A 13,439-nucleotide genomic window follows, 5' to 3' on the forward strand; every position below is an offset into this window, starting at 1 on the left:
AGGAGGGTTCCCCTTTCTCCGCATCCTGGCCAGCATCTGCCATTTCCTGACTTGTTAATTAGCCGTTCTGACTGCTTTATTTATTTATTTATTTACTTAATTACTTACTTATTTAATTTTTTTCAAGATTTTATTTATTTATTTGACAGAAAGAGACACAGTGAGAGAGGAAACACAAACAGAGGGAGTGGGAAAAAGAGAAGCAGGCTTCCTGCCAAGCAGGGAGCCTGATGCGGGGCTTGATCACAGGACCTTGGGATCATGACCTGAGCGGAAGGCAGATGCTTAACGACTGAGCCACCTAGGCACCCCTGACTGCATTCTTTATAAAAGCAAAAAAAAAAAAAAAAAAAATTCCTGAATCTCCAGTTGTAGGGGATGGTTAAATTGGGGTTTTATTTGTGGTTGAATAGTATACAATGGGTAAAATGGTGTTCTGATGGAATTTTTATACAGAATCTTATATAAAACCACGTGTTCAAACATGTTTTCTCTCTGTGTCTCTCACACACACATACGGACTCACACTGAAAAAAGTGCAAAAGAGAAATATCACCGTGTTAGCAGCCATTATCCTAAAGCAGCGAGGCTGATTCTTACTTTTTCTTTTTCCTCTTTTCTCTTTCCTTAATGGTCTGTGTTGGGTATCACGACTTTGCAAAGAGAAGAAGAAGGAAGCTGGTGTGGAGGGACTGCCCACAGCTGTGGACGAGCTGTGTGCCTTAACAGTTCCATCTGTGAAATGGGCACGAGGGCGTCTTCCTCCAAGCATTACCATCTCTATGACCTTTTGTAGCAGCACCATCCATGATAACAAACAGGAGGAGAGCCCGTGAGATGCTGTGTCCCAGCACCCAGTGGCTTGACCAGACCAGACCAGACCAGGCTCCTCTCCAGCCCCGTGTGCCCAGATTAATTCTCTCTCTCCCTCTCTGCAGCTGCCCATGATGGGAGGCGCCTTCATGGACTCGCCCAACGAAGACTTCAGCACAGAGTACTCCCTCTTTAACTCTTCCACCAACGTCCACGCGGCCTCCAGTGGCCAGGGCCAGCTGGAGGAGTCTCCGCGGTCCTCCAACGACGCGGTCCTGCTCTGGATTGCCATCATAGCGACCCTGGGGAACATTGTGGTGGTTGGGGTGGTGTATGCCTTCACCTTCTGAGGTACGCGGCACCCACCAGCTCCGAGCCGGCTCAGCCCGAGCTGGGCTCACAGCAGGGCCAGGCTTTGCTGGGGACACTGGTGCTGTTGGCCTTTGGCTGGTCCTACCTTCTGGAACCAGGAGCTCTGACCACGCGCATGGCCTCTCCGGGGGCAGCGACCGTGCATCAGGAGTTCCCCCAAACAGCCCCGATTTCCAGTGTTCTGGGCTGTGATCAAGCTGATCCAGAAGACATGGGCGGGTGAGCCTCCGGCCCCTGGAGGCGCGATGGGGCAAAGCCTTTGCAAGGAGCCAAGTGGGGACTTTTTGAACCTATATTCCGAGAACGTAAGACCAGAGGAAATAGCCGGTTAGGTGTGAAATATGGACATGGTGGGACGATCCCTTGCTGACAGTAAATAATCACTATGTGTCTTGTTTTTATGCCAAGTTGCTGCACCTGGTGTGTGGGGTGCCCGGCAGGAGCAGCTATCAGAACTGGAGTGTTTCCAGCCCAGCCGTGGTCCTCCCCCTCAGCCCTTTGGAATACGGGTGGTGTGACCTGGGCCATAGAATGTTCTTTGTTTGACGTGGACAGGGCACCTTCGTCACCAGACATTTGGCCCCTTTTGAGACCCAGATGGATGAGGAAATCCAAGGACAGGAGGTGACTGGTGATGGGGTAGGATTTCCAGGGGTGGGGGGCTCTCGGCCGAACAGACCTGCTCTTCTTTTTCAAAAGAGAAGAAGGACCTTCAGACTAGAGTTGGGCAGAGCGGTCGAGTTCAGACCAGCTGCCAGCAGATGCTCTTTCCTCTCTGAGAACTTAAGGATTTTAGAGATGGCGGCCTCACGCCCACCTGATCTTCTGACAGCGGGAGGGAGAGGCACGATTTGCCTGATTTGCCCGTGATCACAGAGCACGTGACTGGCACTGTCAGAGCAGGGGGTCGGGCCCCAGTGAAGCACTCTCTTAAGCAAATCCCTGCTTCTCAGCTGCTCTCTCGGAGAATGCCCAGAGGGTCTGGAAGCTGTTTGGGGTCGAGGGGTGCACAGGGTGCTCAGACACCTGCATTTTACACTGGGTCTGGCTCCACGTTCTCTTGCAGACCTGGATGTGCTCTGTCCGAGTCAGCCTCCTTAACCTTCCTCCAAGTCAGTGGCTCGAGGCGGGGCGGGGTGGGTTGGGGGAGTGGGGGTGGTTTCTGGCCAGCAAGGGAGACTCCCGTGCAGACCAGCCCAGGATGGCATGCCCTGGGGGAGGGGGCAGCATGGGGAAGGACTTGCTCTACTTCTGTCCTTAGGAAAGGCTTCCGCCCGGTAGCCCCCTTCCCCAGATAGCTGCCCTGTGCCGAGCAGAGTAGGGGAAGCTTACACGCAGCCTCCCTCGCTGGCGGGCCAGGAGCAGTGCTGTCCTTGCTTTCTCCCCGTGCTGTGCAAAAGAAAATAAATGGTCCAAACTTCCCCTCTGTGGTGGGGAAACTTAAAAGACTGGGTGGGAAGCCCTGGTGCTGTCTGGGGACAATTGCAAAAACGTGTACTGTGTCCCTGTGGTCTCGGGAGACATGGCTGTTCCTAATGACAGGCAAAGGGACATCTTAATTGTCCTGAGGCAGCCACTCATCTGCGGGCTTGGTGCTGAGCTGCTGCAACAGGATTAGCAGCCCAACCCCCAGACCGCGCCCGCAGACGGCTGCCACCTCCTAGTAGTCATGTCTGTCCCTGCAGCCGTGCACACATCCACCCACGAAGGCTTCAGCTCCAGTGGAGGCCATGAGTGCAGAGCTGGCATGACCTTTGCAGAGAGGGAGAAGGGATGGGGGACCTTCGGCCTGGGCTCCTTCTGGAATCACTGACAGGGCCATGCTCTCGGCAGGACGAGTGGTCAGGGTGGCAGGGTCAGGGTGGCAGGGACAGGGGCTGGGCTGGGCTAGGTGGTCAGCCTTTGCATGCTGGTCATCCCAGATGCTTCTTGAGCAAACTCTTCCCTGTCTCAAGCCCCCCACGTGCGCCCCATGAGCAAGGGTTTTCTGAGACAGGTGTCCTCATGAGAACTCAAGGAGGAGGTCCAGAGCTGGGGTGGAAAGGGACCAAGGTGATGCTTGGCATCTTTGTGGGGGTCAGTGCAGCCCAGATATTCTGAGTCCTTACCTTCTGACCCTACATCTCCAAAGGAGCCCCGTAGAGAGGCAGGTGACCACTCTCTGCTCTGCAAATGGCTTGCAGTGATGGCCGTCGGGGCTCTGGGGCTTCCGTGTGCTGTGACCAGGGAGGGGTGGAGCCTGTGGTCCCGGCTCAGAGCAGCTAGGCCAGCCCTAGCGGGCCAGGGGTTCTGGGAAATTCTGGGCACAGGGGGTCTCCCCCATGAAGGCTTTCTTTTCCCCTGGCATAAAGGCCAGTTAAATTCAACTTTCAAGGATTCTCCCTCTTGGGTCAGGGCCGCAGACACACCGCCTGGAGCTTAAGGCCCAGCTTGTCCAACCTCGGCATTGGGCGATTCTAGTGACCTGCTCAGGGTCACTCCCTCCCGGTCTCCTACAGTGTTTTGATCTGGTTTCTTCCCCGCATCACCTGGATGACAGGGAAGGTAGACGTACCCTGAAGGGTAAAGGACGGGCTTCCAGCCAGAGGGGGCGCTGTGCTGTCCCTCCTGCCTTCCTCAGCTGAGCTCTGTCGTGGACGTTAGGTAACCGGCAGGAGGCGCTCTCTGAGCCTTGCGTCCAGGCGCCAAGCTAGACCCCCTCGCGCACGTTTAATCCGTACGATTACCTTACAGCATCGTTGCTCCTATACATGGAGAACCAGAAGCTCAGAGGAGCAGAGTAACTTGCCCAGGGCCACACAGTGTGAATGTGACAAGCTGGGACTTGAGGCTGACCCTCCGCCTCTAGCGGCAGCCTCTTTCTGCCACTCCGTGCTACCTTCAGTGGCTGCGGTGGCACCTCCAGGCCTCATTTAAGCCAGGCTCTGGGTCTACAGAGGCCATTCCCCAAGGTCCCATGTCATGGTGTGACCCGGGGCCAGGTCTGGCTTCCTCCACAGGCAGAAGTCTAACCGTCCTCAGAATGCGGCACGCTCGTCCCCTGCCCGTTGCCCCGTCTCTGTCCAAGCTTCAAGGATGGTGGTCCCTGTCACCTGCCCCTCTCCTTAAAGCTGAGCACAAGTGGTTTTTTGTGGCCAGAAATGTAACCAGAAAGCAGATTTCTTGGGACACGTGCAGAAGACCCCCGGCTCCGACCCGGAGCCCAACAGAGGGGCCCACACGAGAAGTGAGGCTCGCGCAGCCAGACTGCCAAGGACAGTCGGGACGGTCCGTGTGGTGGGGGAGGCTCCAGCCCAGGCTCAGGCGTCCTGTTGAGCCCGGACTCTCCCAGCAGGCAGGACGGTGTTCCTCTGGCAAACCCCAGCCTGAGGCTCCCATCCGGCTTCTCCTGGGTGAGGTTGGCCCAGAGCCCACCCGGACGTAATGGGCCAGCGTTGAGGAAGAAGCTTCTTCCGTAGCTGCTCTTCAGAGAAGAGTCCTGCGTTTGCTGGAAAGTTCTCCATGCCTGGCCATCCACATGCCTCCCCGTCTTCCCTCCACAAGCCATAGGGGTCCCATACCGTTCGTCTGCATGTGGGATACTCCACCGAACAGAACCACACCTGATTTAGGGGGCTGGACCCATGTCCCCCGAGCTCTGGAGGAGAGGCCAGAGGACACGGTAGCCTGCCGTGTTCCGAGCGGATTCCAGCTCTTGGGTGGGCCTGGGCGACATCATTGCTCTGCTGTCCCTCCCTCCTCCTGAGATCTGGGTCAAGGGGGCAGATGAAATTCCCCTAACCCCCCGTACCCTCCAGAGAGAGATACGGTTATCTCCTTTCGGGAGATCCCTGGGATCCGAGGGAGAAAGGGAGAGCAGGCTAGTACCACTTGGCTGGAGAGGCGATAGGCCATTGTCCAGCTTGTTCTAAATGGAAGGCCTGGATGCCAGCCAGACCACTAACATATGTCAGAATCCCTCCCTGGAGACTGCGAACACTCAGCTGTCGTCTGCTCTGCCGCCCGACTCCTTCCAGACATGCTCCTGTCCTCCTCCAAAGAGCATGACCTCCGTTCATCATTAGCAGTGAAATCATTGATGATGATTATCTTATTTATCGTGCATCTTCCTTGTGTTGTGCTCTGTTCCTATTCCGTTTACTTGTCAGCTCACCCCTCGGAGGAAGAAGTGAGGTGCGGAAAAGTGCGTGTTATTATGATCCCATTTTTCTGGTGGAAAACTGAGAACTCACATCTACAGAGCTGGGATTCTGATCCACCTGCTGGCTCTCGAGGCTGGATGGATGCCCTGTGTCTCCCTGCTCTGCACCGTGAGCCCTCTGGAATGGGCCATCCCAGGAACGGGGACTCCGAGGCTGGGCTTTTTGGGTCCTGGATCACAGTAGGTCTGGAAGGGGGGCAGGAGTGGTGCGCACATGTTTAGCAGTCTGAGAGCCTCACAGCAGTAGGAGGTGTTAGGAGCTTCCAGTCAGGACCTGTAATATTAGGAAGGGCAAATGGGGCCACACGGGAAAGGAGGGGAGACCTGGCAAGTCTCCGGCTGCCTGGTCCAGGACATCATCTCCCAGCCTGCTGGGAATTCACTGGGGAGTGCAGGGATGGCCCTGGATTACCAGCGCCAGCCCCAGGACAGGCCCCGTGCTCTCTGCCAGCTGTCACCCCCCTCTGCCATGTCCTGGTACCTGCCCTTTGAGCATCCCTAGAGCAGGCCCTAGGTGGGCTGGGATGCCCTGATGGGACAACTAAGGGGCTGTGCTCAGAGGGCCAAAGGGAGCAGTCGGAGCCGGAATGTTCTGTAGTGGCCTGCTCTACCTCTCCCACCCCATCCATCATTCAGTGACAGGGACAAGGGACAGGCTGGCTGAGCTGAGAGCTGGGAGCCCAGAGGAATGGAGCTCATAATCTCCAAGTGGAAAAAGGAGCCTCTCCGAGAAACCCAGGTCATCAGCATCAAGCAGCAGTCAGATGTCTCCAGAAAGTCACTTCTAAGATTAGACATTGGACATTTTCTTTCCCCTTTTTGGGGAGGGGGTGTTGCTGGGGACAAAATAGTGCAAACCACAGGGACTGAAGAGAGGAAGAAGTTCCCCAGAGTGAAAAAAGGGCAGCTTCCAGGAACGTAATCGAAACTTTGGGAAATTGCATCAATTTTGGAATGTAAGTCTGTGCTGTTCTTCTGAGTCACTGGGAAAGTCGTATGTATTTTTTTTTAATCAAAAGGGAATAAAATCAGAGGAAGCCTTTGGAGGGGGGGACAGGGTGCACAGTACCTGGGACGTACGCCACGCCCATCCTTCGGCCATGGTCCAGGTTTGCACCTGCCAGCATCTGTCCAGATGCTTTAATGAGGCTCCGGCCTTCACCTCTGGGTCCTTCACCAGGCGACCTCCTGCCTTCCCAGAAGGAGGGCTGAGGCCCTTCCTGCCTTGGGAATAAATCCTGACAGATACACAAGGTATATTTGCAGGGAACTTGTGCACACAACAGTTGGGGAAATCCAGAGCGTTATTCTTCATGGAGCCCCCCCCATGTGGGTAAGCAGCTACCAGTGACCCCAGTGTCTGTCCCACGGGGGGGGGGGGGGGGCTTCAGGAACGAGAGAATCAAGCAACCCAGGCGATTCCGACCACGGCCCTGTAAACTGGTAGGAAGGAAGTCCCAGACTTTCACACTTGAGGGGATGGAGTGTCTGAGGGGTTTGGGGGAGTTTGCCGGCTCAGGCCAGTCGGCAGGAGGGCGGAGTCCTGAGCCCAGAGCATCTGTGTAGCAACGTTTCTGAACAATTAGGCCAGTGGTTCTCAACCTGGGAAAATTCTGTCCGGGGGACCTTCGGCGATGTGCGGAGACAATTTTGATTTTCACAACTTGTTGGGGGTTGATGTTCTACTGGCGTCTGGTGGATAGAAGCCACGATGCTGCTGAGCTTCCCCAGCAACAAAGAATTCATGATGTGGCCCCAAGCACCAACAGCACCGAGGTGGGGAAACCTGGCGCCAGGCAATGCTGTCTCTGAATCCAAAAGTATGGGAGTTCTCCAGAGTTCCACTTTTCCCCGTTTGCGAGTCCTGGAATAAACCAGAGCTCCTCTGGGCAACAGCAGTGATCATGGCTGTGGCCCCGTGTCCCGGTAATCCCAGCGGAGGGCAGTGGTCTGCTGCCTGCCGAGTCCTTTGGGCACCCACGGACCCTCCATCCCCACCATCTTGGGCTTTCAAGGGGAGACACGGCCTGGATGGAGGAAGCCCTACAAAGTGAATGGGAAGGCGGGGCTGAACTTGAACTTGTCCAGGTAACTTGGTCTCTGGGACCTGGAGGGACCTGACCTCCACCAGACATGTGAGCCGCACTGCTGGGATGGGGGAGTGGGCTGGGGTGGTGGGCGGAGGGGAGCTTAGACAGGATGAGGATGGGAGGGGCCGCCTCACTCTCTTTGGGCAAACCTGCATCTTAACCTTGTTTGTGACTCTTTTCCACATATCCCACCCTGTTCCCTGCCCCCCTCCCTCCACCGGCTTGAAGGCATATTCACACTTTCTACTATTTAAAGTTTTACGGGAACCTTATTCTGGTTACAAACTGTTTTCCATAGATCAGTTCTTCCTGCAGAGAGAATCAGAGATGTTTCTGGGTCTGACGAACGTTTTCATAATCAACTTGTAAGTAGTTTACTTAATAATAATAATAATAATAATAATAAAAGGTATTTTAACTATTCTTGTAATTCTTTGCTACTCAAGCCCCCTGGTTTCACGATGAGATCACTAACTTTTACTACAGTGAAAAGGCGATTTCTTAATGTGAGGCTTCAGTGTGCTCTTTGAGAAGTATCTGACCTTGATGGACGTAAAACTGTGGCTGTGGAATCGTGTCCCTTTGTTAGCACTGTTTGATTTTGTCCTTTTCTATGATGATCATTAAAAACAAAACTTTAACGCCTAAGTGTTTGAATCCAGCCTGTGCTTTACGCAAGGATGCTGTCTGTTCATCGCAGTGACGCTCAGCTCTAGGGCACCTCCATCCTGGTGCTCCTGCCCCCACTGGAGGCAGGATGACCCCCCTCTTCCCCACACTCCTCCCCAGCCTCACCCCTACAGTGGGGAGCAGATCACCAGAGCTGTGTTCATTTACCTAACATCAGGAGCCCTCCCCAGGTATGTCCTCCCAGAGCAAGGTGTATCTTACTCAAGTTTTTAATTCCCCCGCACCTAGCACTGTGCCTGGCTCACGGTAAACACCCGACATTCAGGGGATGAGTGAATGATATCTGGAAGACCAGCCGAATACATTTCCACACAACACCAGACGGTGAGCCTGCACTTAACAGTTTCATTCATTCACCGGTAAGAGCAAACAGAAAGCAAACAGAGACAGGTTTCTGCGCAGGTCTGAGCTCTTTACCTCTGTATTAACTCACGTAGCCTCCACAGCAACTGTAGGAAGTAGGTACTGTTGTTATCCTGTTTCTGGTTTTGCAAAAGGGGAAATGGGAGGCAGGAGGCGTTTCTTGGCCCAAGGCGTTGTAGCTGGCAAGTGGCAGGACCAGGACCAGAATCCAGGCTGGGCTCAGAGTGCTCAACAAATGGGGGGCATTTACAGCTATTAGAATGTGACTCAGCCCAGCCTGGATTCCCTTAGTGGGGACCCTGCTGCAGAACCCAGAAACCTGGTAAGTGCCTTCTGTTTGAGCATGTGTTTGAGGACAGAGGCTGCTCGCTGGCCCAGCATCCCTGCTCCTGGCACAAGGACTCAGGGATGCTGGGCCAGCGAGCAGCCTCTGTCCTCAAACACATGCTTGAGGGGGCGAGAGGCACAAAGAGTGTCACTGTCAGGGTTACATACCAGAGTGATAAGGGACCACATGCTGGGTTCTGCAGCAGGGTCCCCACCAAGGGATCCATAGCAGGGCACCAGGGGGCTCAGTTGATTAAGCGGCTGCCTTTCGCTCAGTCGTGATCCCAGGGTTGTGGGTTCGAACCCCACATCAGACTCTCAGCTTGGCTGGGAGCCTGCTTCTCCCCCTGCCTACCGCTCCCCCTGCCTGTGGTCACTTGCTCTCTCTCTCTGACAAATAAATAAATAAAAATCTTTAAAAAACAAAGGACCCATATCAGGCCCCAGAGGAGGTGCACCCTGGTCCCACTGAGGTAGGAGCCCTGCAAGGAACTGATTGGATCAGTGACTCGGGCAATCGCTGATGACTAATGCGAGCTTATATCCCAAGCCCTGGTCAACTTAAAGTCTGGTCATCCTCAAAAGTAGGAGGCAGGTGCAGGAGGGAATGTGCCGGTCAAAATATCCATGTGTCAGGTGTCGAGGGCTTTATGACCATGAAATCTTGGGCTGCCGACCCTGTGCCCCCGACATGCACACACCTCCCACCTGTAACTGCAGTCTCAAACCGGTTCCAGCGCTTGTAGTCCCTTCTGTCAGGGACATCGTTAGGGCTCCCAGAGCAGGCGGCTTCCTGTGCTGGGCGCGTCTTCAGTCAGTCCCTGCCACTAATCTGTGGGACCCAGGATAAAACGAGAACGCGGAGCTGTTGTTCAATGTTCTGAAGAATTTCGAGATGGTGACCGCAGGATATCAAACCCAGCGTCGGGCTCTTCTGAATGCAGGGACCCCTGCCACGGGACAGGTCACAGGCCCACAAAGCAGCCCTAGCTGCCACCGCTCAGAGCCACGAAGCCAGGGGAAGAGAGGGGGAGGGCGACACACTCCATGCCACATGGTACCGTGTTCTCTCCCAACGTGCTTTTTGGGAGAATTCATGCCGACTGCTGGGGAAGAAACAGAAAGGACCAGAAAACGTTCTCATTCCTGCATGCCGGCTCCTTTGGCACTGTGGCTTTGAGGTTCCCCCATGCGGAGGTGGAGCCTGTCTCCCAATATCTGTCCCTTGGGGCTGGCCTTGTGACCTGTGTCGACCAAGAGGTTTGGGCAGGACTGACGTTGATCCAGTCCTGGGCGTAAGCCTCGGGAAGGCTGACAGGTTGCTGTGCTGGGGCGCCTGGGGGGCTCATTCAGTGATGTTTCCAGCTCTTGATCTCAGGTCAGGTGTCGATCCCAGGGTCGTGAGTTCAGGCCCTGTGTTGGGCTCCATGCTGGTTGGTCATGGAACCTCCTTTAAAAAAAGAGAGAGAGAGAGAGAGAAGGCTTGCCATTTCCCGTCTTTTTTTTTTTTTTCAAGATTTTATTTATTTCTTCATGAGAGAGAGACTAAGAGGCAGAGGGAGAAGCAGGTTCCCCACTGAGCAGGGAGCCCAATGCAGGACTCAATCCCAGGACCCCAGGATCATGACCTGAGCCAAAGGCAGACACTTAACCGACTGAGCCACCCAGGCGCCCTCTGTTTCCCGTCTTGATGACTTTGAAATCCTGGGCCAGGTCTAGCCAAGGCTCGCCTGCTAGATGGGGGAAGTGAGCCAGTGGAGGGGAGAGATTCAAGGAAAAGAAGGTGCTGGACAGGGTTCCCTAGGCAGCAAGTCAGTCAAATAGATCACTGAAGGCTGCCAGGAGGAGACAAGCGCAACCTCACGTGTGCTGTGGTTTGGGAATATCGGTGAGGTTTGGTGGGGCAGACTCCGGGGCCCATGAGACATCTTTGTTGCAAAATGGTGGTTTATTAAAGCACAGGGACAGGACCCGTGGGCAGAGAGAGCTGCGGCCCAGGAGTTGTGATGGGTGGCTAATTATACACCATGGGGTTGGGGGAGGTAAGGAAGAAGGGAGGTTTTCAAAAGAACTTTCATATGCTAGACCAGACCTGCCAGATACTGGAGGCCTTGCCATTGTGGAGTTCAGGTTGTTTACCCTGCTAGTAAGACATTAATACTGAGATAGTTGGGAGCTTCCTGGAGGAACTTTGCCCTCTGCCCAACTTTGCCCTCTGCCCGCTTCAATTGTCTGTCAGTGGCTGCAGGTTATAAAGGCTTTAATTGTATCTGCATTTCCTTCTGGAAGCTGGGTTACTGGTACAATGCTTCCGAGGGAGACTCCTGTCTTGCAGGATTGTCATCTCTGTAAGTTTAACTATTTGTTTTTCCTTTCCTTAGCTTCAGGCACTCAGAGCGCATGAGGAATGTCACCGAGATGCCATGGGGAGGGTTGTGTCAGGTTCTGCTTTGTCTTCCACTGGCCTTCTGTTCCCTCATCACAAGAAGAAGCAGGTGCACAGCAGAGGGGTACATGGCTGCTGGGGGGGTGGGTTGGGAGGCCAGGATGGATCCTGGAGGTCAAAGCAATAATGGGAATAAGGCTGATAGGCAGATAAAGCCAGCTTGAAGGGGCCCTGAATGTCAGGGTTGGGGGGTCATGGTAGGCAGTGGGCTGCCATCAACTGTCCCCACGCAGGGCTGGTCCTCGGAGGGGAGGGGACACAGTGTCTGGAAAAGGAAGGCAGCAAGGAGCTGGGAAGTGACTATTGATTTTGTCTCAAACCAGCTCCTCCAGCTATCTTCTTGGTACCAGCCCCCCACACACACCCCAACCCTGCCTTCTTGCCTCTGGCCAAAGCCTTGAGTCTTTGTCCCCATCAAACAGCGTGCACAGATGGCAAAGATGGCACAGGCCTTCCCGCAGCCCAGTGACCCTGTTCTCAAGAACTGAAGAGATACATCACTTAGGAACCACTAAGAAAGCCACAGCAAGGTTTCTAATGAAAAGAAGGTGGCAGCCACAGCCCAGCACTGCTGTATTTCTGTTTCAAGAGTCCACTGCCAAGCGCGCCCATAGGGAAAATGTGCCCTGCTCCCCGCCCCCACCGCTGCCACGCTTTAACGTTTATACTAAAGTTTTGGTTTTACAAATTTGGTTTGTAAATACATAGGTTTGCATTCTATTTGACTGCTCCCAATCCGTCTTGTGATTTTGATGGTTTGAGATGGGTTTGCTGGTTCCGAATGTGAACATATCCAACATCGGGCCGAAAAGAAATTAACGTTCCAATGGGCACCGCTCTCCCGTCCAGGAGCCAGTCGGTTGCTGAGTTGGTGGGGAAGGCGTGCTCCCTTCTCCTGGGTAAGCCAGCCTGTCCCCTTTGGCTTACCCTTGTGTCCCCCCGCCAGTGCCCAGCCCAGACACGCCACCGTGTCATACTTCACACCAGCGGGTGAATAAATAAACTAGAGCAGATGGAATGAAAAAACACATCGCCCTTGGGTGTCAGCATCACCCCGGGGCTGTCTGAGCTGAGAAGGGAAGAGGGAGAAGCAGATGGGGGGAGGGACAATTCCTGGGATGGTGGTGGGGCCCCCTCCCCGGGGATTCTGGCTGGAGCCCTGCCTGTTCCTGTGGCCTAGCTCCGAAGCCTGCCCTCCCTGGTGATTTTCCGTTTGGCCAGGGCTAGCCTCTAAAGTCGGGTGCTTCGGAGTGCAAGCCTGACCCGGGCAGCAGAAACGGCTAATGATGAATATTCATACAAGTCAAGCTGTGGGGGCCTTTTCTGCAAAGAACACAAATCCCATTAACCACCATGGTAACCGCACTTGCCAGGAGCTGCTCTGGGGATTTGCAAAGCTCTTTCCCACCCAGCATTGATCTTCGGGGTGGAAGGGGAGGGGGTGCCGCTCCAGTGTGGGCCCCTCCCATCCAACATCCACCTGCTTCGGCCACACCTCGGTCTGGTCTGGACGGGGCGCTGACGGTCCCAGGGAACAAGGCAGGACCTCCTCTCCAGAGCAATTTCCTGGGTGATAGCAGCGCCTTTACTCTAATAAGGTGACTCCAGGGGCACTCCCCCGGCCTCCTGGGTGGGGGCTGGTCACTGGAAAGCCCTTGACCTTGGAGCTTTCAGCCCTACCCCCATCCTCTGGGGGAAGCTCAGAGGCTAGAGATAAGGAATCCATCCTGCCTGCTCCAAGACACACCACAGAATCCCTCAACTAGAGGGTTGGGAGAACTCCAAGTGGGGGAACTCCTCCACAGGCCAGGGGTGTCTGCCAGCTGGCGACTCTCCAAAGTTCCCCTCCCACAGAGACCCCGCAACAGAGGCCCCGTCCTTCCCCACGATGACATTTCTGGGGAAATGGCTCTAAGCCTTGAGAAAGGTTCTCTGAAGTTGTAGGTCGTGCAGAGACACAGGGAGGGTTCACGGTGTAAGTCCCCCCACCTTTTTAGTAAATGTTTTTAAGAAAAGGAGGTGAGGGGCCCATGTCAGGTGTTGGGTAGAAAGACAGTTCTTCGGGCAGCCCCGAGCTTTTCCAGATAGGAATCCAAAGGGAGCTGGAGGACCCTGGGGACCAGCCTTTGGCTGCTGG

At 54.7% G+C, this 13,439-nt stretch overlaps 1 protein-coding gene across 1 annotated transcript in view; it reads left to right on the top strand.

The window, feature by feature from the left end:
* C7H14orf132 (chromosome 7 C14orf132 homolog) overlaps nucleotides 1–8,121 on the top strand; it is a 54,101-nt gene extending 45,980 nt beyond the window's left edge. Inside the window, exons 2-3 of the mRNA XM_047738863.1 lie at nucleotides 939–6,554; nucleotides 6,590–8,121. Coding sequence (XP_047594819.1) covers nucleotides 939–1,163 — 225 coding nt within the window. The 3' untranslated portion in view covers nucleotides 1,164–6,554; nucleotides 6,590–8,121. The remainder of the gene's footprint in view (nucleotides 1–938; nucleotides 6,555–6,589) is intronic.
* Nucleotides 8,122–13,439: the final 5,318 nt, after the last annotated feature.

This window comes from Lutra lutra, chromosome 7 (genome assembly GCF_902655055.1).
Source record: "Lutra lutra chromosome 7, mLutLut1.2, whole genome shotgun sequence".
In the NCBI taxonomy this organism is placed as follows: domain Eukaryota; kingdom Metazoa; phylum Chordata; class Mammalia; order Carnivora; family Mustelidae; genus Lutra; species Lutra lutra.